The 22,300-nt window shown below is 45.9% G+C and overlaps 2 protein-coding genes across 2 annotated transcripts in view; both read left to right on the forward strand.

Annotated features, from left to right (window-relative positions):
* The window catches only part of COL5A2 (collagen type V alpha 2 chain), a 449,814-nt gene that overhangs the window by 274,525 nt on the left and 152,989 nt on the right, over positions 1-22,300 (forward strand). The window lies entirely within an intron of this gene.
* LOC143786350 (uncharacterized) lies at positions 686-4,113 on the forward strand. Its single transcript, XM_077275666.1, has 5 exons — positions 686-1,245; positions 1,326-1,409; positions 1,611-1,803; positions 1,963-2,119; positions 2,736-4,113. The coding sequence occupies exons 1-5, from the start codon at positions 1,186-1,188 to the stop codon at positions 3,130-3,132; spliced, it is 891 nt and encodes a 296-aa protein (XP_077131781.1). The 5' UTR covers positions 686-1,185; the 3' UTR covers positions 3,133-4,113.

Consider the following 22,300-nt stretch of genomic DNA (forward strand, 5'->3'; position numbering starts at 1 on the left):
ATGCACAATGGCACAGCCCAAGTCTGCATGTAAAAGAGAGGAGTATACATATTAGTCCACGGACAACCCTTTTCACTAGGTGAAAATGTATAATTATCTGAACCCAGAAACCGAAAACAAGGAATGTAAATAACAATAAGTAATAATTTATTAATACATTTACATCAAAAATAAAATATAAAATGGATGCCTCATGTCAGACTATAGAAACACAGAGATAAACTTGACTGACACTATTATTATAGGTAAACTATATACGTACAGTGGGGGAAATAAGTATTTTATCATTTGCTGATTTTGTAAGTTTGCCCACTGACAAACACTTGAACAGTCTATAATTTTAAGGGTAGGTTAATTTTAACATTGAGAGATAGAATATCAAAAATAAAATTCAGAAAATCACATTGTATAACTTATATAAATTTACTTGCATTTTGCAGTGAGAAATAAGTATTTTATCCCTCTGGCAAACATGACTTAATACTTGGTGGCAAAATCCTTGTTGGCAAGCACAGCAGTCAGACATTTTTTGTAGTTAATGATGAGATTTGCGCACATGTCAGGAGGAATTTTGGTCAACTCCTCTTTGCAGACCATCTCTAAATTATTAAGACCGCTTTCACATTTGCAGTTGTTTCCGCAGCGTTTAATCCGCAAATATCCGCATGCGTTGTGTATTCCTATCTTTAACATTATCGACGCATGCGTTTTTCTGTGTTCGCGTTTTGCCGCGTTTGACGACGCATGCGTCGTCTAGTCGTCTGCGTCTTGGCGCGGAAATGCAACATGTAGTAATTTTTAGAGGCGTCATTTTGCCGCCTGGAAACGTATGCGGCTGATTGCACAAGGTTTGCGCCAAAAAAACGCATTGTAGTCTATGTAAACGCATGCGTTTTTCTGTACATGCGTTTGCTTGTGTTTGCCGACACATGCGTCTCAATTGAGAAAAACATGTCTAGACACTGATAAGCCACCCCCCACATACAAGGTGATAAAGGGAGGGAGTGGACATTGGCAGTTCACTACTCATCAGACTGCCTTGCAGACGAGACGCCCCACAGCCCCTTGGAGCAGCAAACAAGCCTCAGAACTATGTGAGTATATCCTATCCAATGCATTTCTTTTCTATAATCTGTGTCTATATGCCCTAATTTCTTTCATTTCTTTCTTTCTGCACGCATCAGAATGTCTTCTTCTTCTGATGAGGAAACGCCTGGGCCTGCACAAGGGGAACATGTCAGTGAAGTGAGTATTCACCTCCTCAGATTGGTAAGTATTCACTGTCACATCTACACATGTGACAATGTATATTTTCCCTTTTTCAGACCACTTCTTCTACAGCGGAAGAGACTGGGCAGGAGACTGGGCAGGAGCAGCATAGTCACGGTCGGGTGACACGGCGGCATCGTGTAAGTATACCTGGCTGACTGTTTATTGTATCCTCACTTTACAATTCTTGAATCTTCATTTCTTTCTACTTCTCTCTTTCTTTCCCTTCTGCTTCAGCACCAGTGTTTTTTTTTATTTCAATATTCATGCCATTCCTCTGAATCTGTTTTCTGTCTTCCGTATATGAATTCCTCCAATATTAATGTCCTTTTTGTTGTTAGGTTCCAGAAGGGGATGAGGACCTCATTGAGAATGAACACCTCATCTCCCTGGTTTATGAGCGAGTCGCATTGTGGGACACCCGGGATCCACTGCACACCAACAATGTGACGATCCGGAGGCTTTGGAATGAGGTGGCCGCAGCGTTGTGGGATGGCTGGGCCAATGCCCCGGCTCGGGTCCATTCTGCATTTGGTAAGTATCGCAATGCAGTGTGATGTAGTCAATACCTTGGCCATGCTCACACAACTGTGTATGATGAGAGAAAGTCATTACTTTTTCACATCACATACAGTTGTGTGACCACGGTCAAAAGACCATTGTCCTAACAATTATGTTTTGTTTTGTCAACAGTGTCAAAAGTCAAAACACGTTGGCGATTGATGAAGGACCGCTTCAACAAGGACCTGCGCCAAGAGAGCCAGCTTCCAAGTGGTTCTGGAGCAAGGATACGAAAATACAAGTACCACCGCATCCTTGCGTTTTTGAAACCGGTCCTTGCACGAAGAGCGTAAGTATATTGGTTAAAAAAGAAAAATAAAAGTTGTGTATAATGCTAGCTGTTTTGGGTCACTATTTTGAATCAGTATTTTGAATCCAAAACCATGAGAGATTGATACATGCAGAAGTTGGGTACGTGTTCTTTGAATACTTTCCCTCACATAGTTCCTCTCCAGGTTTTGGCTTACCAATACTGATTTGAAATACAGAGCAAATACTGACAGTGTGACGGCAGCCTGCACAACAGATCTATAGTCATCAAGTCAGGTGTCAGAAATAATGAATTCAGGATGCCAATGGCTCCTCAATTCATTTTTCCTGGCACTTGTCCTGGTGAGTATACAGGTGGCTTGCTTGTATAGAGATATGGCTTGTATTGCCTCCATCGTCTCTTCATATTTTACATCAGTTTTTTTAATCCCCGAGGAGTGGTTGATGCATGCAGAAGTAGAGCATGTGGTTTTATGAAACTTTTCTTCCTACTGTTGAACTCCTGGCTTGCAAATTCTGATGTAAAATTCACTCCAAATAGTGCTAGTGTGACCTTTCCCTATCTGAATGTTTATCTAACTGTTGAGTTATCTTTTTGTAAATGTTTTGTAATAATTTTTTTTTTTTTTTCGCAGCACTTGGAGCTCCACTGTTGGCCCAGGTTCTGGAGCGGTCCTTCATCAGTCAGCCACGGACCCGTCCCAGCCATCCTCCAGCGCTGCAGCAAGTGGGCCTGCCACACAACCTGGAGACCAGGAAGCTGGTCCATCAGGTGTTCCCCTTCCCCAGTCCTCTGCCTCTAGCCAATTTTTTATGGGCTCCTCCCGGCAGCGGCAGAGGGCCGCGGACAGGTCACTCATGCCCGAGTTTTTGCACTTGAGCTCGGTCTTCCATGAGGGACTCAAGGCGATGGGTGACCGACTGGATACTGCCATTAGTCATATGAGCACACGTATCCAGGAGGTAACCACAGCCCTTGCCCAAGTGAAAGCCGACCTCCAGAGGCCAGCACATCATTTTTTAATCAGATAGAACAGGGCATGTCGGAACACCTTAGTCCTGAGCTCCAGATTACTGTTATGCAGGCCTGCAATGCTGCTTACGTGCAGGCTATGCAGCAGAGTCGGTATTTTCAGCAGACAGTGTGGGCATTTCCAACAGTGCCCACACTGTCACGCTTTACATCAATGCCGACATCTGCTGCATACCACTGCACGGCCACCTCCATTCCAAACACTGCCGGACCATATTATAGCACCACCACCATGCCCAGTGCAGTGGGTCAGCCCACCGCCACCACCATGACAACTGCTGCTCCTGCTTGGGCCTCCTCCACTGCCACCACCATGCTGCCGCCGCAGGACCCTGGCCTGGCATTCCCCGCTACCACCACAAGAGTTCCGCCACAGGACCCTGGCCTGGCGTTCCCCGCCACCACCACAAGACTGCCGTTGCCGGACCCTGCCCTGGCGTTCCCCGCCACCACAACAAGACTGCCTTGCCGGACCCTGCCCTGGCGTTCCCTGCCACCACCACAAGACTGCCGTTGCCGGACCCTGCCCTGGCGTTCCCTGCCACCACCACAAGACTGCCTTTGCCGGACCCTGCCCTAGCGTTCCCTGCCACCACCACAAGACTGCCGTTGCCGGACCCTGCCCTGGCATTCCCTGCCACCACCACAAGACTGCCGTTGCCGGACCCTGCCCTGGCGTTCCCTGCCACCACAACAACGAACCCGCGCCAAACAAGGAAGGGGAAAGGCAAAAAAAAGCAAAAAAAAAACAATAGCTATCCCTCCCCCCTCACCTCCCAATGTGTCTGTAATGTCTGGTTTGTCTCACCCTTCCAGTGTGTCTCAGCCCTCTCATGTGTCTAGCCCAATCCCTGAATTTCCTGACCCCAGCAGTTTCATAGCGCCTTCTCCTGCCACCCCTATGTCGGCTACAATAAGCCAGACCTCACAACTGGACACCCCACAATATCGGCACTCAACCCCAAGCAGGCGCAGTTAATTTTTTTGTTTGTGTGTGTTTAATAAACCTGTGTTTTGCTCCAATAAGGTTTGGTTAATTGTGTATTTCGCCTCCGTCACCACACACCGTGCGCCAATAACAAAAAATGCGGCGAACACTTTTTTGGGGGCCACCTCCAACCTCCAGTACTTAATTAGCAGAACACTGAAGCTTGGTGTGTGTTTGGTTGAGAGATATGAGGTTGCCCCCAAAAATAACACTTGTATTTTCTCCAAAAACAATTCTTTCTTTTTACTCCGTGACTTTTGGTCGCACACAGAAGACAAAATGGTGGTAATACACAGCACAACTATACTCAACAGGTCGTGTCTTATCAGAAACATTATTTATGACCCCTGACCTGCTGATTTTAGAAATGCATTGTATTACCTCCATTTTATCTTATGGGTACATATACATATATTTCACACAAAGTGAAGGGACAATGTACGTCATACATGGCATATCTATACTCACCCGGACAAGTGTCAGGAAAAATGAATTCAAGAGCAATTAGCATCATGAATTCATTAGTTCAGACACCTGACTTGATGACTATAGATCTGTGGTGTAGGCTGCCGTCACACTCTCAGTATTTGCTCTGTATTTTACAGCACTATTTGTAAGCCTAAACCTGGAGTGGAACTATGAGAGGAAAATTTCAATAAATACATATGCACCACTAAGCATTTAACTACCACTCCTGGTTTTGGCTTACAAATACTGATGTTAAGTACTGGACAAATACTGCGACACCCAACAGCCATCATCTATACAGTATGCGGCAAATAGCTACTAGTGAACAAAGACAGGACGCAATGACATCAACAACCTAAACCCCAAAACCCTAAGTGGTTTGTTAAGAAAATAGATAGGAGACATGGTTCAGAAAGTAAAACACAATTATTTTATTAGAAAAAACATTAACATTTCAAACATAACTTTACAGACCTGAAGCCACCAGTACATTTTACACCATATTGTCCTGCCATGGCACACGCCCAATGTCAGAATCAAAAAAGGCAGCAAATTGGTCCCACATGTGGCCTACTTCAACTGTTGACCGCAGTGGGTGATGACGGTAATCAGGCAAAGGGTTTGCAACAGGTTCCTCAAGTTCTATGGTGGGTCGCTCCTTAGCCAGAATGAAATTGTGGAGAACCACACAGGCTTTTACCACCTCATCCACTGTCTCCATTTTTAGATTTATGGCAGTTGCTAGAATGCACCATTTGGACACCATAATCCCAAAGGCACACTCTACTGTTCTGCGGGCCCTGGTTAGTCTGTAGTTATAGATCCGTTTTGTGCGGTTCAAGTCCCGACTTGAATAGGGCTTCAGGAGATTTTCACTCATCTGAAAGGCCTCATCCCCAACCATTACAAATGGCAGCGGTGGGCCTTGTGTGTAGGGGAGTTGTCGTGGCTGTGGGAAATTAAAATTTTTGCCATAAACACGTCGGCCTATATCAGAGTTTTTAAAAGTCTGTGAATCGTTGCCACGGCCAAAAGCACCAATGTCCACAGCAATAAAGCGACAGTCCGCATCGGCTATTGCCATGAGAACTACTGAAAAATATTTCTTGTAGTTGAAGAACTGTGATCCCGTTCTGGCTGGTTTGATAATCCGGATGTGCTTCCCATCCACTGCACCCAAACAGTTGGGAAAATCACAAACAGTCCAAAATTTTTCAGCAATTTCTTTCCACATGTCCTCCGTGGGTATGGGTATAAATTCCTCACGGAGAGTGGTCCATAAAGCCCGGCAGGTGTCAAAAACAATTCCGGACAGCGTGGAAATTCCAAGGCGGTACTGGAAATGAAGGGATGACAAGCTCTCTCCAGTTGCAAGAAATCTGTAGAAAGAATAAATAATTTACAAAAATGCCAAAAATACATGTCAGACCTGCAAAAATTATGGCTAGCTTTTGTTTAGAATTATTACGTACCTTAAGGTAACCAGGAGACGATCCTCTGGTGGAATGGCTCTACGGAGCTGTGTGTCCTGTCTCCGGATGGCTCCTTGGACACGATCAAGCAAATCCCAGGAAAGAGTCTTGTGACATCCTTGTATATTCCGGGAATTTTTCTGGGTTCTCATTGAGCTCACCATACAGGGTGTGATATGCACCACGGCTCTCCCGCAGTTCTACAATGGGGTGTTGCCAAAAACGCCTACGCCGTGTCCTTCTCTGTCTTTCCCGGTTTCGGTGTTGTTCCCAAGCAAACGCACATGCCAGAAAAATCTTGATGCTCAGATCCAGTTTGAAGTAAAAGCTATCCATGTGAAGATCCATCTTGCCACAGGATACAGGAGCAAAATCTGAAGATTTCAGCTGTCCTAGGGTCTATATATAGATTTCACATAATACACGCCCTCTGTACTCCCATTGCCTGTTTCTTGTGATCTAGATTTTTCTCTAGTAAATTTTTGCAACATGCGCACAAAAAATGCAAACGCATGGAAAACGCAAGCAAAAGCATGTAAACGCAGCATTTTAATGACGCATGCGGTAACCGTAAGCGGTTTTAAAACGCTGCGTTTACACGCGTTTTCGTGCGTTTTTCGTGTCCTTGCGTTTGCGGATTAAACGCTGCAGATTAAAATGCAAATGTGAAAGTAGCCTAAGATATTAAGATTTTGAGGCTGTCAGTGGCAATTCAGAGCTTCAACTTCCTTCATAAGTTTTCTATGGGCCAGGCCACTCCATGACCTTAGAGTGATTCTTTTTGAGCCACTCCTTTGTTGCCTTGGCTGTAGGTTTTGGGTCATTGTCTTGCTGGAAGACCCAGCCAAGACCCATTTTTAATGTCCTGGTGTAGGGAAGGAGGTTGTTACTCAGGAATTTACAGTACATGGCTCTATCCATTCTCCTATTGATGCAGTGAAGTAGTCCTGTGCCCTTAGCAGAGAAACACCCTCAAAACATAATGTTTCCATGTTCAAGATTGACAGTGGGGATGGTGATCTTTGGGTCATAGGCAGCATTTCTCTTCCTCCAAACACGGGTGTTCTGCCTTCCTCCACGTAGGATGCTGTGTGGATTCCAACATACGGCTAAACCTTCATCCACATCCCAGTAAACAGACTGTGTTGATGCTTAAGTCTTATTTATTAGGGTGATTATAACATAAACTATAACGTTGGACAACAATGGTGGATAGTATTCATAGTAGATGATCGAATAGTGAATGATGTTGATGTACAAAGTGGATGTTCAGTGAATAATCATAGTGGATGACTGGTGAAAAACGAGATCCGTTAGGACAGGGGTAGGGAAGTAAGTGAGACAGGAGCACGTTTGTCTCTCTTCAGACCTGAGGAGAAAAGGCTACTGAATCTCGTCTTCCACAGAAGAATGAGGGCGGAACTTACCCAGAAGACATTGCTCTTCTGAGGGAAAAGTTGGTAAACAACATGAAAAGTAGGCAACTGATGACCTCCAGTGGCCACAACTTGAATAACCTGATAATTAACTTTCTGCACATTAAGATGGGCAGAACACTCCCTGCTTGGCGTCAACAGATGCCACAATTAGGTTCTTTTGGGGAAAATAATAATACAAGCTCAGTAACGGGCCTGAGGAACAGTTTGTTCTCCCCAAGCTTGCACACTCTGACCTCTACTTTCCGCACTTTCCCAGCTTTGCTGGGAAGGGTCTTGACGACTAGGCCGAGTGGCCACTCGTTCCGATGCGACTGACTGTCTTTGACGAGTACAACATCACCAGATTGAATATTTGGGCAGTCTTTCTGCCACTTTGTCCTGGTTTGCAGAGTGGAGAGATACTGTTTCCTCCATCTATCCCAGAAGACGTTGGACACGCTTTGTACTTGCCTCTATTGTCGTCTGTATAGGTCTTTGTCATTGAATTCTCTGAGTGGAGCTTTCGGGACACAGGTTTTCTGTGTGAGTAACATTGCAGGAGTAAGGATGGATGGATCTCCGGAATCACTAGAAAGTGCTGTCAGTGGCCTGGCATTCATGATGGCTGAGACCTCTGCCAAGAACGTGGTTAAACTCTCTTGTGTAAGTCTGGTGTTAGCTTGCAAGAAGATAGAGTCTAGTATTTTGCGTGCCATCCCTATCATCCTTTCCCACGCACCTCCCATGTGCGAAGAGTGTGGTAGATTGAAAGTCCAGGTACATCCTTGCTCGCCTAGATACTTTTCCACATTAGCGATGTCCAGATTGGAAGGGATTTGGAGTTCTCTTGCCGCTCCGACGAAATTCGTACCTCGGTCAGAACGAATATGCTTCACAGGGCCTCTGATTGCGATGAAGAGTCGAAGTGCATTTATAAAACTTGATGTGTCCATCGATTCAATTACTTCGATATGAACGGCTCTGATGGACAGACACGTGAATAGAACTGCCCAACACTTTTCTTCTGTATGTATTTTTCTAGTCCGTCGTGTAGCCACAGACCAAGGACCGAATACATCTAGTTCAACGTTGGTGAAGGGGGGTTCAGTACTAAGTCTGTCGGGTGGAAGATTGGCCATCTTCGTATTTTGGAACGTGCCCCGGAGTTTGCGACACGTAACACAGTCGAAGATGAGTTTGCTCACTCTTCTCTTTGCTCCCACTATCCATAGTCCAGCCGCCCGTAGGTTTCCTTCAGTAAACAAACGGCCTTTGTGTCTCACTAAGACATGATGATGTTGAATCAGCAGGGTTGTTACGTGATGACGTCCAGGAATTATTATCGGGTGCTTCTCTGAAACTTCTACCTCAGCTTCTTGAAGACGGCCACCGACTCTCAGCAGCCCATCCTGATCGACAATCGGATCGAGCTTCCTCAGCCCACTGACTTCAGGGATGGGTTGTCCCTTGTTGAGGTTGTCTATTTCTCTGCCATAGGTTTCTCTTTGTATGACACGAAGTATTATAACCTTGGCTCTTTCCAGGTCGGGAACAGTAAACGCAAGCCTGCAGTGATGCCAACCTTTACAATGTCTCGGGCTGTCAGGTAGTGCTGACTTGTAGGACTGGGTTACATGAAATAGACTGTTATGATCCTTAGTGGTTGAGAATCACAAATAACTCCAGCTAAGTAACAAACATAGGACAAGCTCTAGGGAGGTGGCAAACTGGACTGACCGCAAATCTGAACCTATCCAAACACACTAGAAGTAGCCGGTGAACGTGCCTAAAAATCCTAGACATCTCAAGCCAGCCTGAGGAACTAACTACCCCTAGAGAGAAAGAAAAGACCTCTCTTGCCTCCAGAGAAATAATCCCCAAAGATATAGAAGCCCCCAACAGATAATAACGGTGAGGTAAGAGGAAGGCACATACACAGGGGTGAAAGCAGATTCAGCAAATGAGGCCCACTAATACTAGATAGCAGAAAATAGAAAAGGGAATATATGCGGTCAGTAAAAAACCCTTACAAAATATCCACTCTGAGATTTCAAGAACCCCCACACCAACTAACGGTGTGGGGGGGGAGAACCTCAGTCCCCTAGAGCAACCAGCAAGCGAGGAAATGACATTTTAGCGAGCTGGACAAAAAACATAATGAACACTGATAATCAAAAAATGATCGAACAAAAACTTAGCTTGTCTTGGAGAGACTGGGAGCAAGGTAGACACAAGGAATCTGAAGAGCACTGAATACATTGATAGCAGGCAAGGAACTGAGTATCCAGGAGAGCTAAATAGGAAACCACCCAAGGATAACGAACCAGCTGATACTGAAACCTGCAGAAAAACAACACTACACAGTACCGCTTGTGACCACTGGAGGGAACCCAAAAATAGAGTTCACAACAGTACCCCCCCCTTGAGGAGGGGTCACCGAACCCTCATCAAGACCCCCAGGGCGATCAGGATGAGCCGCGTGGAAGGCACGAACCAAATCGGCCGCATGAACATCAGAGGCGACAACCCAGGAATTATCCTCCTGACCATAGCCCTTCCACTTAACCAAATACTGAAGCCTCCGTCTAGAGATACGAGAATCCAAAATCTTCTCCACCACGTACTCCAATTCGCCCTCGACCAGCACCGGAGCAGGAGGCTCAACAGAAGGAACCACAGGTACCACATACCTCCGCAACAAAGACCTATGGAACACATTATGAATGGCAAACGATGCTGGGAGATCCAAATGAAAAGACACCGGGTTAAGGATTTCCAAGATCTTATAAGGACCGATGAAGCGAGGCTTGAATTTAGGAGAGGAGACCTTCATAGGAACATACCGAGAAGACAGCCACACCAAATCCCCAACACGAAGTCGGGGACCCACACCGCGGCGGCGGTTGGCAAAGCGCTGAGCCTTCTCCTGTGACAACCTCAAATTGTCCACCACATGGTTCCAAATCTGCTGCAACCTATCCACCACAGAATCCACCCCAGGACAGTCAGAAGACTCATCCTGACCCGAGGAAAAACGAGGATGGAAACCAGAATTGCAGAAAAAAGGTGAAACCAAAGTAGCAGAACTAGCCCAATTATTAAGGGCAAACTCGGCCAAAGGCAAAAAAGTCACCCAATCATCCTGATCAGCAGAAACAAAACATCTCAAATAAGTTTCCAACGTCTGATTAGTTCGCTCGGTTTGGCCATTAGTCTGAGGATGGAAGGCCGACGAAAAAGACAAATCAATGCCCATCTTGGCACAAAAAGTCCGCCAAAACCTGGACACAAACTGGGATCCTCTATCAGACACAATATTTTCAGGAATGCCGTGCAAGCGAACCACATTCTGAAAAAATAGAGGAACCAAATCGGAGGAAGAAGGCAACTTAGGCAAGGGCACCAAATGGACCATCTTGGAAAAACGATCACACACCACCCAGATGACAGACATTTTCTGAGATACTGGAAGATCCGAAATAAAATCCATGGAAATGTGCATCCAAGGCCTTTTCGGAACAGGCAAAGGCAAAAGCGTGCCAACTGGCACGAGAACAGCAAGGCTTAGCCCGAGCACAAATCCCACAAGACTGCACAAAGGAACGCACATCCCGCGACAAGGAAGGCCACCAGAAGGACCTAGCCACCAAATCTCTGGTACCAAAAATCCCAGGATGACCCGCCAACACCGAAGAATGAACCTCGGAAATAACTCTGCTGGTCCATCTATCCGGGACAAACAGTCTCTCTGGTGGACAACGGTCAGGTCTATCCGCCTGAAACTTCTGCAGCACTCGTCGCAAATCTGGGGAAATGGCAGACAAAATCACTCCCTCTCTGAGAATACCAGCCGGCTCAGAAACTCCTGGAGAGTCAGGCACAAAACTCCTAGAAAGTGCATCAGCTTTCACGTTCTTCGAACCAGGCAGGTATGAGACCACGAAGTTGAAACGGGAGAAAAACAACGACCAACGAGCCTGTCTAGGATTCAGGCGCTTGGCAGATTCAAGGTAAATCAAATTTTTGTGATCAGTCAAGACCACCACACGATGTTTAGCTCCTTCGAGCCAATGTCGCCACTCCTCAAATGCCCACTTCATAGCCAACAACTCCCAAATACCAACATCATAATTCCGCTCGGCAGGCGAAAACTTTCTTGAAAAGAAAGCACATGGCTTCATCACAGAGCCATCAGAGCTTCTCTGCGACAAGACAGCCCCTGCTCCAATCTCAGAAGCATCAACCTTGACCTGGAAGGGAAGAGAGACATCTGGCTGACATAAGACTGGAGCTGAAGAAAACCGGTGCTTCAGCTCCCGAAAGGCCTCCACGGCCGCAGGAGACCAATTAGTCACATCAGAACCCTTCTTGGTCAAATCCGTCAAAGGTTTAACCACGCTAGAAAAATTAGCGATGAAACGACGGTAAAAATTAGCAAAACCCAAGAACTTCTGAAGACTCTTAACAGACGTGGGTTGAGTCCAGTCATGAATAGCCTGGACCTTGACTGGGTCCATCTCCACAGTAGAAGGAGAAAAAATAAAACCCAAAAAGGAGACCTTCTATACTCCGAAGAGGCATTTTGAGCCCTTCACAAATAAAGCATTAGCACGCAGGACCTGAAACACCATCCTGACCTGCTTCACATGGGACTCCCAATCATCAGAAAAGACCAAAATGTCATCCAAATAAACAATCATAAATTTATCCAGATATTCTCGGAAGATGTCATGCATGAAGGACTGAAACACAGAAGGAGCATTAGAGAGTCCAAAAGGCATCACTAAGTACTCAAAATGGCCTTCGGGTGTATTAAATGCTGTTTTCCATTCATCTCCCTGCCTAATGCGCACAAGGTTATACGCACCACGGAGATCTATCTTGGTGAACCAACTGGCACCCTTAATCCGAGCATACAAATCAGACAATAGTGGCAAAGGATACTGAAATTTGACTGTAATTTTATTCAGAAGGCGATAATCTATACAAGGTCTCAAAGAACCGTCCTTCTTGGCCACAAAAAAAAATCCTGCACCAAGAGGGGAAGAGGATGGGCGAATATGTCCCTTCTCCAAAGACTCCTTTATATAACTCCGCATCGCGGCATGCTCTGGTATAGACAAATTAAAAAGTCGTCCCTTAGGGAATTTACTACCAGGAATTAAATTTATAGCACAGTCACAATCCCTATGAGGGGGCAGGGCACTGGACCTGGGCTCATCAAATACATCCTGGTAGTCAGACAAAAACTCAGGGCCTGTTGATAAAGCGAATACGCGAAACGCGCGTCCAGGGGTGCCACACCAGGAGGGGGAACCCGGTTGAAGTAACTACAATGGGTAAGCCTTATTAAGTACGGTGCACACTTGTGCTCCATAACTCTGTGTTATTTTCAAAAGGGGATACTGGAAGGACCCTATAGGAGTTTGTCATTGTGAGCTTAGTGTCCCAGCGCTTCATGGGGGTGAAAGGGCACAACTGTATGTGCTTCTTCCCCCCCCCCTGTGTGTGGCTATCATCATTTCCCCTCTATTGTTGCCTCTCTGTGTCTGCAGAGTGCATTTAGCACTCATTACAGTTGTAATATTGATGGTACTATGTTGTAATTATTTAATAAACTTTATACTTTTTTAGTTTTAAAAAACATGTTGCTGTGGATGTTTTTGCTCCGTTTTTTTTGCCTGTATCCTTGTTGGGAGCTATCCTGTGTGGTCCTGTGTGGTCTACGCCCGTGGGGCGGGTAGAGGGAGCTGAGCTTGCGTGCTCCCCAATACTACTTCTAGTGGTGCTTCAGTATTCTTTAATTAAAAACTCAGGGACCTCAGAAGGAGTGGAAGAAGCAATAGACACCAACGGAGTAGCGCCATGAATTCCCTGACAACCCCAACTTGACACAGACATAGCTTTCCAATCTAAAACTGGATTATGAGCTTGCAGCCATGGCAGACCCAAAACGACAACATCATGCAAATTATGCAGAACGAGAAAGCGAATCACCTCCTGATGTACGGGAGTCATGCACATGGTCATTTGCATCCAATACTGAGGCTTATTCTCAGCCAATGGCGTAGCATCAATTCCCCTCAGAGGAATAGGAAATTCCAAAGGCTCCAGGACAAAACCACAGCGCCTGGCAAATGACAAATCCATCAGATTCAGGGCAGCACCCGAATCCACAAAAGCCATAACCGGGTAGGACGACAAAGAACAAATCAAAGTAACAGACAAAATAAATTTAGGCTGTATAGTACCAAAGGTGACAGGTTTAGCGATTTTTTTTAAGCGTTTAGAGCATGCTGAGATAACATGAGTAGAATCACCACAGTAAAAGCACAACCCATTTTGACGTCTATGACTTTGTCGCTCAATTCTGGTCAGAGTTCGGTCACATTGCATAGACTCAGGTCTCTGTCCAGTAAATACCGCCAAAGGATGAGCAGATTTGCGCTCCCGCAAACGCCGATCAACCTGAATGGCTAAAGCCATAGAATCACTCAGACTTGTAGGGGTGGGAAACCACACCATAACATTCTTAACGGCCTCAGAAAGACCTTTTCTGAAATTTGCAGCCAGGGCACACTCATTCCATTGAGTAAGCACCGACCATTTCCGAAATTTTTGACAATACACCTCTGCTTCATCCTGACCTTGAGAGATAGCCAGCAACGCTTTTTCTGCCTGATTCTCAAGATTAGGCTCCTCATAAAGCAGTCCAAGAGCCAGAAAAAATGCATCTACATTAAGCAATGCAGGATCTCCTGGTGCCAGAGAGAAAGCCCAATCTTGAGTGTCGCAACGCAACAAGGAGATAACAATTTTAACTTGCTGAGCAGAATCACCAGAGGAACGAGGTCTCAGAGATAGAAATAACTTACAATTATTCTTAAAATTTTGAAACCTAGATCTATCTCCAGAAAACAACTCAGGAATGGGTATCTTTGGTTCTGACATAGGGCTACGAATAACAAAATCCTGAATACTTTGCACCCGTGCAGTAAGATGATCCACACTAGAAGTCAGAGTCTGAACATTCATGTCTGCAGCTGAGCTCAAAACCACTCAGAGTTCAAGGGGATGAAAGAAGCTAAACAGACTGCAGCAAAGGAAAAGCGGGAGGAAAAAAAAAATGTACTCAGGTCTTCTTTTTATCCCACTTCTGCGATGCATTAAACACTTTTTAGGGCCTGCTATACTGTTATGATCCTTAGTGGTTGAGGATCACAAATAACTCCAGCTAAGTAACAAACATAGGACAAGCTCTAGGGAGGTGGCAAACTGGACTGACCGCAAATCTGAACCTATCCAAACACACTAGAAGTAGCCGGTGAACGTGCCTAAAAATCCTAGACGTCTCAAGCCAGCCTGAGGAACTAACTACCCCTAGAGAGAAAGAAAAGACCTCTCTTGCCTCCAGAGAAATAATCCCCAAAGATATAGAAGCCCCCAACAGATAATAACGGTGAGGTAAGAGGAAGGCACATACACAGGGGTGAAAGCAGATTCAGCAAATGAGGCCCACTAATACTAGATAGCAGAAAATAGAAAAGGGAATCTATGCGGTCAGTAAAAAACCCTTACAAAATATCCACTCTGAGATTTCAAGAACCCCCACACCAACTAACGGTGTGGGGGGAGAACCTCAGTCCCCTAGAGCAACCAGCAAGTGAGGAAATCACATTTTAGCGAGCTGGACAAAAAACATAATGAACACTGATAATCAAAAAATGATCAAACAAAAACTTAGCTTGTCTTGGAGAGACTGGGAGCAAGGTAGACACAAGGAATCTGAAGAGCACTGAATACATTGATAGCAGGCAAGGAACTGAGTATCCAGGAGGGCTAAATAGGAAACCACCCAAGGATAACAAACCAGCTGATGCTGCACCTGCAGAAAGACAACACTACACAGTACCGCTTGTGACCACTAGAGGGAGCCCAAAAATAGAGTTCACAACACTCAGGCACCTCCTAGCAGGGGAGGTAGCCTGAAATACCATGCACTCTACTAGGATTGGCCGCTGAAGCACTCGTGGAGCAAAACATCCGGTGACAGAGGATCCGGAACCGGGAGGTGTGTCTATCGCCGGATCCCGCGCGCCTGCGCAGAAGCTGACCACCCACGACATGGAGGAGGAGCCCGCCGAGGACGAGCGTACCACCCACCGGAAGCTGGACAGCAGGAACGAGCGGTGATGGAGGAATTCGGCGTAGCCAAAGAAGAAGGAAGAACAGCGGCTGAGGCGAGCAGGAGCAGCAGCCATAGCAGGAGAAGCGAGGACAGCATGCCGAGAGCCAGGGGCGGAGCGGTGAGTAGCGGCCGTAACACCCTTGGTGGCTTTTGAGCCCGCACCTGAGGACGCCCCGAGTCAGATGCAGAGTCCAAGCGGGAATTCCCACCCTACACTGACAGGCTGTTAGGAAAGCGCACTGATTGCGCACGGTGCCGTATAAGTGGGCACTGCAAAAGGCACTGTAACGTATGCTAGGTGTGCAGGTAGCACTGTCGGGTGCTGGATAGCTTCCTCCATTCGCGAGCAGACAACAACACTAGGAATGGGAATGATTAAGGAGCTTTCATCCATCGACAGTCATTCATCTACACACACGTTATTAAGTTTATACTAGCGCATGGCGGTGCAGCCATGCAAACCTTTTATAGAGGAAGCTTTCCGCGACCTTCCTAGTGGTCCAATAGGAGCTGCTACAGGACCTGAGCATGTGACCCCCGACTTCCAATGAGAGGTCATCCCTTGGGCATGCTTAGTAAAGGAAAAGCAGGACTTAGTCCCAGGAGCGTCTGCTCGCCGCTGAACAGTGCTGGTTACAATGGCTGGACCTGGAAGGACAGCGGTAACCAAGCGCACAGTATCTGCCTGAGCCAGACGCTGAGACCGACGTCTCTGCTGAGCAGGCTCCACTGCGGCTGGAGAAGAATGAGAGACCGCAGTGGACATGGTTTGAGATTCCCCCTGTGCATCAGCGGGAACTCGACACCTAACACATAATATTCTGCTATATAATAGACATGCTACATTTTCCTAACTTTCCAACATTCATAAGGGGTGGAGAGTCTTCACAGTGTGCACACTAGCAGTCACTACGACAGGAGAGCAGGAGCTGGGTCACCTACTGTGATTGTAATGGTCCTACAGCCACAATTAGAGCTCTGTGCAGGAGCCAGAGTTTCAGAGTGACTCTGGGTAAAGCATGGGGGTAGTCTCTGTCTCCAGTGACACTCTCACATGTCCATGATTTGGGTGAGAATCCATAGTGTGCATCATCTACATCCTATACTGCAGTACCACTGAGGGGAGAGCATGAGCTTGGTCTGCATCATGCTCTCACTGTGACTGTAGCAGTATTACCAACACAGTGATAGCTGTCTCCAAACTGAGCTCCTTCTCTACTATCAGTGAGACTGCAATTTATTGAGGCAAAAACAAATACCGTGAAGTCTCTGCTTGTCCCAATCTCAAAGTTGGTAGATCAGTACCAAAATAAATTGTATGGATCTCAAGTTTGATCTGAGACTAGGATCAGTATTCGACATGTTGCTGGTTTTTAGAGTAAACCACTATATCAGCAAAATAACACTGAAACAGATAAGGCAGCACTCTGTAGTGCTATAGCATGCAAACATAAAATATGAAAATTGAATTGCATCACTGCACTAGAAATATGAATAATTGTGAATGCCTAGCTCATAAACTGGCCAATTCACGTTTACCTGGCAGTCACGTTAAGGCGATTCTCATTGCCAGGACCTAACTTAATGCCAGTCCTCTCTTAGACAGTCTATGTCTCTCTGGGAACCTAATGTGAATCCTCTCTTGGACTGAAGTCTATATCTCTGTGGAGGGGTAGGGTCCTGCTGCAATTAAAAACACCTAAGGCTAAGAAGCGGAGTGCTCAGTCAGAAGGCTAATACATACAAATATCAAAAAAATATTTCTAGTGCAGTAATGCAATTCAATTTTCATATTTTATGTTTGCATGCTATAGCGCTACAGAGTGCTGCCTTATCTGTTTCATTGTATATGAGTTGGCGACTCTAGGTAAGGACCTGTTCAGATCTGATTTATGTTTGTATGTGATGGTCAGTTTTTTTGATATTAGCAAAATAACACTGACGTGATCAGCTTGTAGACTGTAATGGGTATGAGTAATATTCACAAAAAAACATGGATAGGACTTGTATGTGATAACTTGACATTTGTGTCTGACCGTTCTTGGGCAGATAAAACAATAGTTTTGGCACATTAGACATACGAACACATACAAAACCTAAACGTATTGGGAATTATATTGATGAAGAACCATCAAGATAGTTGTAAACAGCAATATAAAGAATTAATGGCATATCAATCACACTAGACATAAGAAAAAGAAACATGTTTGACTTAGTAATCTGCTATGTGTGTGGCCAACTGAAGACCATCATGATGTCAGCTGTTGGAAGTCACTGTGCAAACTTTGTAGTTTATTCATTAACCATGAGCTGCATAATGAGGAAACACATACAGACTTGACATAAAAGTTTCTTACGGCTATATCACTGTGATGCACAAACAATTCTTTATCCTTCCATGTGTCAGTATCATGTGTAACCAACAGTTAAACTGATTTTCTCATTATGGAAAGTAATGACATATCACTAGGCTATGCTATTACTTCCTGATCAGTGAAGATCCTCCTGCAGAAAATAAACCTGATCCTGAAAATGATGGGGTCACAGTACATAGTCCTTTACCCACTGCCGTATTTGGCATTCATGCTGCCCTATGCACTGTAAGTGGTCACTCCCCCTATTGGCTAGTCAGACAACAGTCTCATGCAGCCATCAATGTTACACATGCAAATTCTATCTGTATTTTTTACAACCATTATAGTCTGAGGCAGTCCACATATCCGTGATTTTTCACGGACTGTGTGCCTGTGCAAAACTTATGGAGATTTGTCCTTCTTTTTACAGTACAACATATGAAAAGTGCTAATACAATTCTAATGGGTCCAGAAAAAAACCATATCACATGGGTAGTATTAGTATACAGTCTGTGCGCCATCCGTGTTCTGCCTGTGATTAACATTACAAAGTATAGCAGAGGCTTCGTCATTTATTTATCCATCTGTGAAAACCACCAATGATAACTGATAGTGAAAACCACCAATGATAACTGATAGTAAAAACGGGCACACGGACTGTACACTGATGACACAGACTGTTTACTGATGACACACGGACTGTGGACGGATGACACACAAACCATAAACTGATGATGCACGGACTGAACACTGATGACACACGGACTGTACACTGATGACAGAGGGACTGTACACTGATGACACACATACTGTACACTGATGACACATGGACCGTACACTGATGACTAGTGTTGAGCATTCCGATACCGCAAGTATCGGTTATCGGCCGATACTTGCGGTATCGGAATTCCGATACCGAGATCTGATACTTTTGTGGTATCGGAAATCAGAATCGGAAGTTCCCAGTGTATGGTTCCCAGGGTCTGAAGGAGAGGAAACTCTCCTTCAGGCCCTGGGATCCATATCCGTGTAAAAAATAAAGAATTAAAATAAAAAATAGGGATATACTCACCCTCTGACGCGCCCTGGTAGTAACCGGCAGCCTACTTTGCTTAAAATGAGCGCATTCAGCACCTTCCATGATGTCACGGCTTCTGATTGGTCGCGTGCCGCTCATGTGACCGCCACGCGACTAATCACAAGCCGTGACATCATTCTCAGGTCCTAAATTCCTAGAATTCGGAATTTAGGACCTGAAAATGACGTCACGGCTTGTGATTGGTCGCGTGGCGGTCACATGAGCGGCACGCAACCAATCAGAAGCCGTGACGTCATGGAAGGCCCTAAACACGCTCATTTTAAGCAACGGAAGCTGCCGGTTAACAGCGGTAAGGTGCAGGGGCCTCCGGACCGGTGAGTATATAAATATTTTTTATTTTAATTCTTTATTTTACACATTCATATGGATCCCAGGGCCTGAAGGAGAGTTTCCTGTCCTTCAGACCCTGGGAACCATCAGGATACCTTCCGATACTTGGTGTCCCATTGACTTGTATTGGTATCGGGTATCGGTATCGGCGATATCCGATACTTTTCGGGTATCGGCCGATACTATCCGATACCGATACTTTCAAGTATCGGACGGTATCACTCAACACTACTGATGACACACGGACCGTACACAGATGACACACAGACCGTATACTGATGATACACGGACTCCACATACACTGATGATGCACGGACCATACACTGATAACATACAGACCGTACACTGATGATGCTCGGACCGTACATACACTGATGACACATGGACTGTACACTGATGACACATGGACTGTACACTGATGACGCACGGACCGTACAATGATGACGCACGGACCGTACACTGATGACGCACGGACCGTACACTGATGACACATGGACCGTACACTGATGACACCTGAACCATTTTACATGTACGTGTTTAATCACAGACAAGTGAAAGATGCCGAAAAGTGCCAAGTACCATTAAATAGTAGTTGATGTACCCATATACATTAGACTAAGGTCAGCCAAACCCGCAGATATCAATGTGCTTGGCTGACAATCTGATCCCAGAGTAACACATCCGTGAGTTACAATCTGATTTTTTTTCTCCTGTTTTATTTCACTGAAGAGGCGCTCACTTCCAGCCAATACAAAACCCTTGGAAGGTCACCTTTTTATTCAAGTTTATCACTAAGAAACAAATGCAATTAATTCACTTTTTTTGAGAGAAACCGAATACATCGAATTGGCATGTGACTCCAGGTATGCAAATCACATGCATAAGGTCACAGGATAGCTTTCTTGTATCAAGGAATCGTAATAGTGTGAATACAGACTCTTGTCCTAAGTCTGGACTGCCCCTTTAATGGTATTGGCTATATGTTTGGGCTCGTTGTCCTGCTGCAAAATTTGGAGCCAGATGCATCCTTGCCACTTGCCTGAACTAGGCATATACAGCCAAAAATGATGCAAGACAGAGCACGTACTGACACTGTCTGCATCAATGACCCCATCAGAGCATATCACTGAACGCTGTTTTGTGGAGGTTCAGATCTAAGCCCACAGAGCCACTGAATGCATTTACACAGAATAGACAGTCAATCACACAATCCACGAGCAAAATGTTTGTCCATTGAGTGAAATAAATGATAAGATTGTTTAAAGAGGCCACTTCTTTCACATTGAAGACCTAAACTTAGGACAGCCCCTTTCCTAAGGGGATGACCTATCCTTAGGATAGGTCATAAATGTCTGATTGGTGGGGGTGCAACGCCTGTCACTCCCATCAATCAACTGTCATTGGTGGCTGGAACTGCACACACCCCGCACTCCCCTCTCTCCTGCACCCCGCACTCCTCTATCTTCTGCACCCTGCACTCCTCTATCTTCTGCACCCCGCACCCCTCTATCTCCTGCACCCCACACCCCTCTCTTCTGCACCCCTCAGCCCTCTCTTTCTTGCACCCTGCATCCCTCTATCTCTTACACCCTGTACCCCTCTGTCTCCTGTACCCTGCACCCCTCTATCTCCTGCACCCTGCACACCTCTATCTCCTGCACCCCTCTATCTCTTGCACCCTGCACCGCTCTCTCTCCTGTACCCCTCTGTCTCCTGCACCCTGCACACCTCTATCTCCTGCACCCTGCACAACTCTATCTCCTGCACCCCTCTATCTCTTGCACCCTGCACCGCTCTCTCTCCTGCACCCTGCACCCCTCTGTCTCCTGCACCCTGCACACTTCTATCTCCTGCACCCCGCACCCCTCTATCTCCTGCACCCTGCACCTCTCTATCTCCTGCACCCCTCTCTCTTGCACCCTGCACCCCTCTATCTCCTGCACCCTGCACCCATCTATCTCCTGCACCCCTCTATCTCTTGCACCCTGCACCTCTCTCTCTCTCCTGCACCCCTCGATCTCCTGCACTCCTCTATCTCTTGCACCCTGCACCCCTCTATCTCCTGCACCATGCACCCCTCTCTCTCTTGTACCCTTCACCCCTCTATCTCTTGCACCCTGCACCCCCTTGCTCCCCTCTATCTCACACACCCTGCACTTCTCTGTCAAAGTCTGGACCTCTATTTCCCACAGCCTGTAACGCCACACATCCCTCTGTCCGTGTTCACCCCCACTGCACCACTCTATCACATGTACCCTGCACTCCACATGTAACCGTTCCCTCTTTACCTCTCACAAGTTTCCCCATCTCCTTCAGCTTTTCCTGCAGCTTCCAGCCAGCAAAACTCTGTGGCTCCTCCCCTTGTGTCACATGGTCATGATGCCATCGCAGGTCCTGTACCATTCAGATGTTATTTCTTCCGTTTAGGCAGGGAGCTGATTAGTGCTCCCCTTCCCCCGCTGTGCACTCGCATATCGAAATACCCCCCTTAAAAAAACTTGGCCTGCCCCTGCAACCTGCTGGACTAAAAAAAAAACAAACAAACAAAAACCTTTCTCAGGTGCCGCCCACCCGCATCCTGGCGCCCCTAGGCATGTGCCCTCAAGTGTCTAGTTGCAAATATGGCCCAGCCTATACCATTGTTTCATTGTCATAATTTGTGGTGTTCGTGCAGCGAGATAGGGAAGCTCCTTCAAACCTCTAGCCCTCCTGATGCATTTCACTTTAAGGTAGTAGTTAATCCAATAAAATTTAAAACTATGTTCAAATTCAACCTGCTTTATTATAATTGCAGAAAACCTAAAGATAAAAAAAATGTTATTATTGTATGATTTGATGTTGACATCTTAT

The sequence above is a fragment of the Ranitomeya variabilis genome, chromosome 7 (assembly GCF_051348905.1).
Source record: "Ranitomeya variabilis isolate aRanVar5 chromosome 7, aRanVar5.hap1, whole genome shotgun sequence".
NCBI lineage: Eukaryota > Metazoa > Chordata > Amphibia > Anura > Dendrobatidae > Ranitomeya > Ranitomeya variabilis.

Coding starts and splice junctions, on each gene's coding strand:
- LOC143786350 (XM_077275666.1), top strand. CDS start 1,186: ATGTCTTCTTCTTCTGATGAGGAAACGCCTGGGCCTGCACAAGGGGAA. Junction 1,246..1,325: donor AAGGGGAACATGTCAGTGAA/GTGAGTATTCAC, acceptor TCCCTTTTTCAG/ACCACTTCTTCTACAGCGGA. Junction 1,804..1,962: donor TCGGGTCCATTCTGCATTTG/GTAAGTATCGCA, acceptor TTTTGTCAACAG/TGTCAAAAGTCAAAACACGT.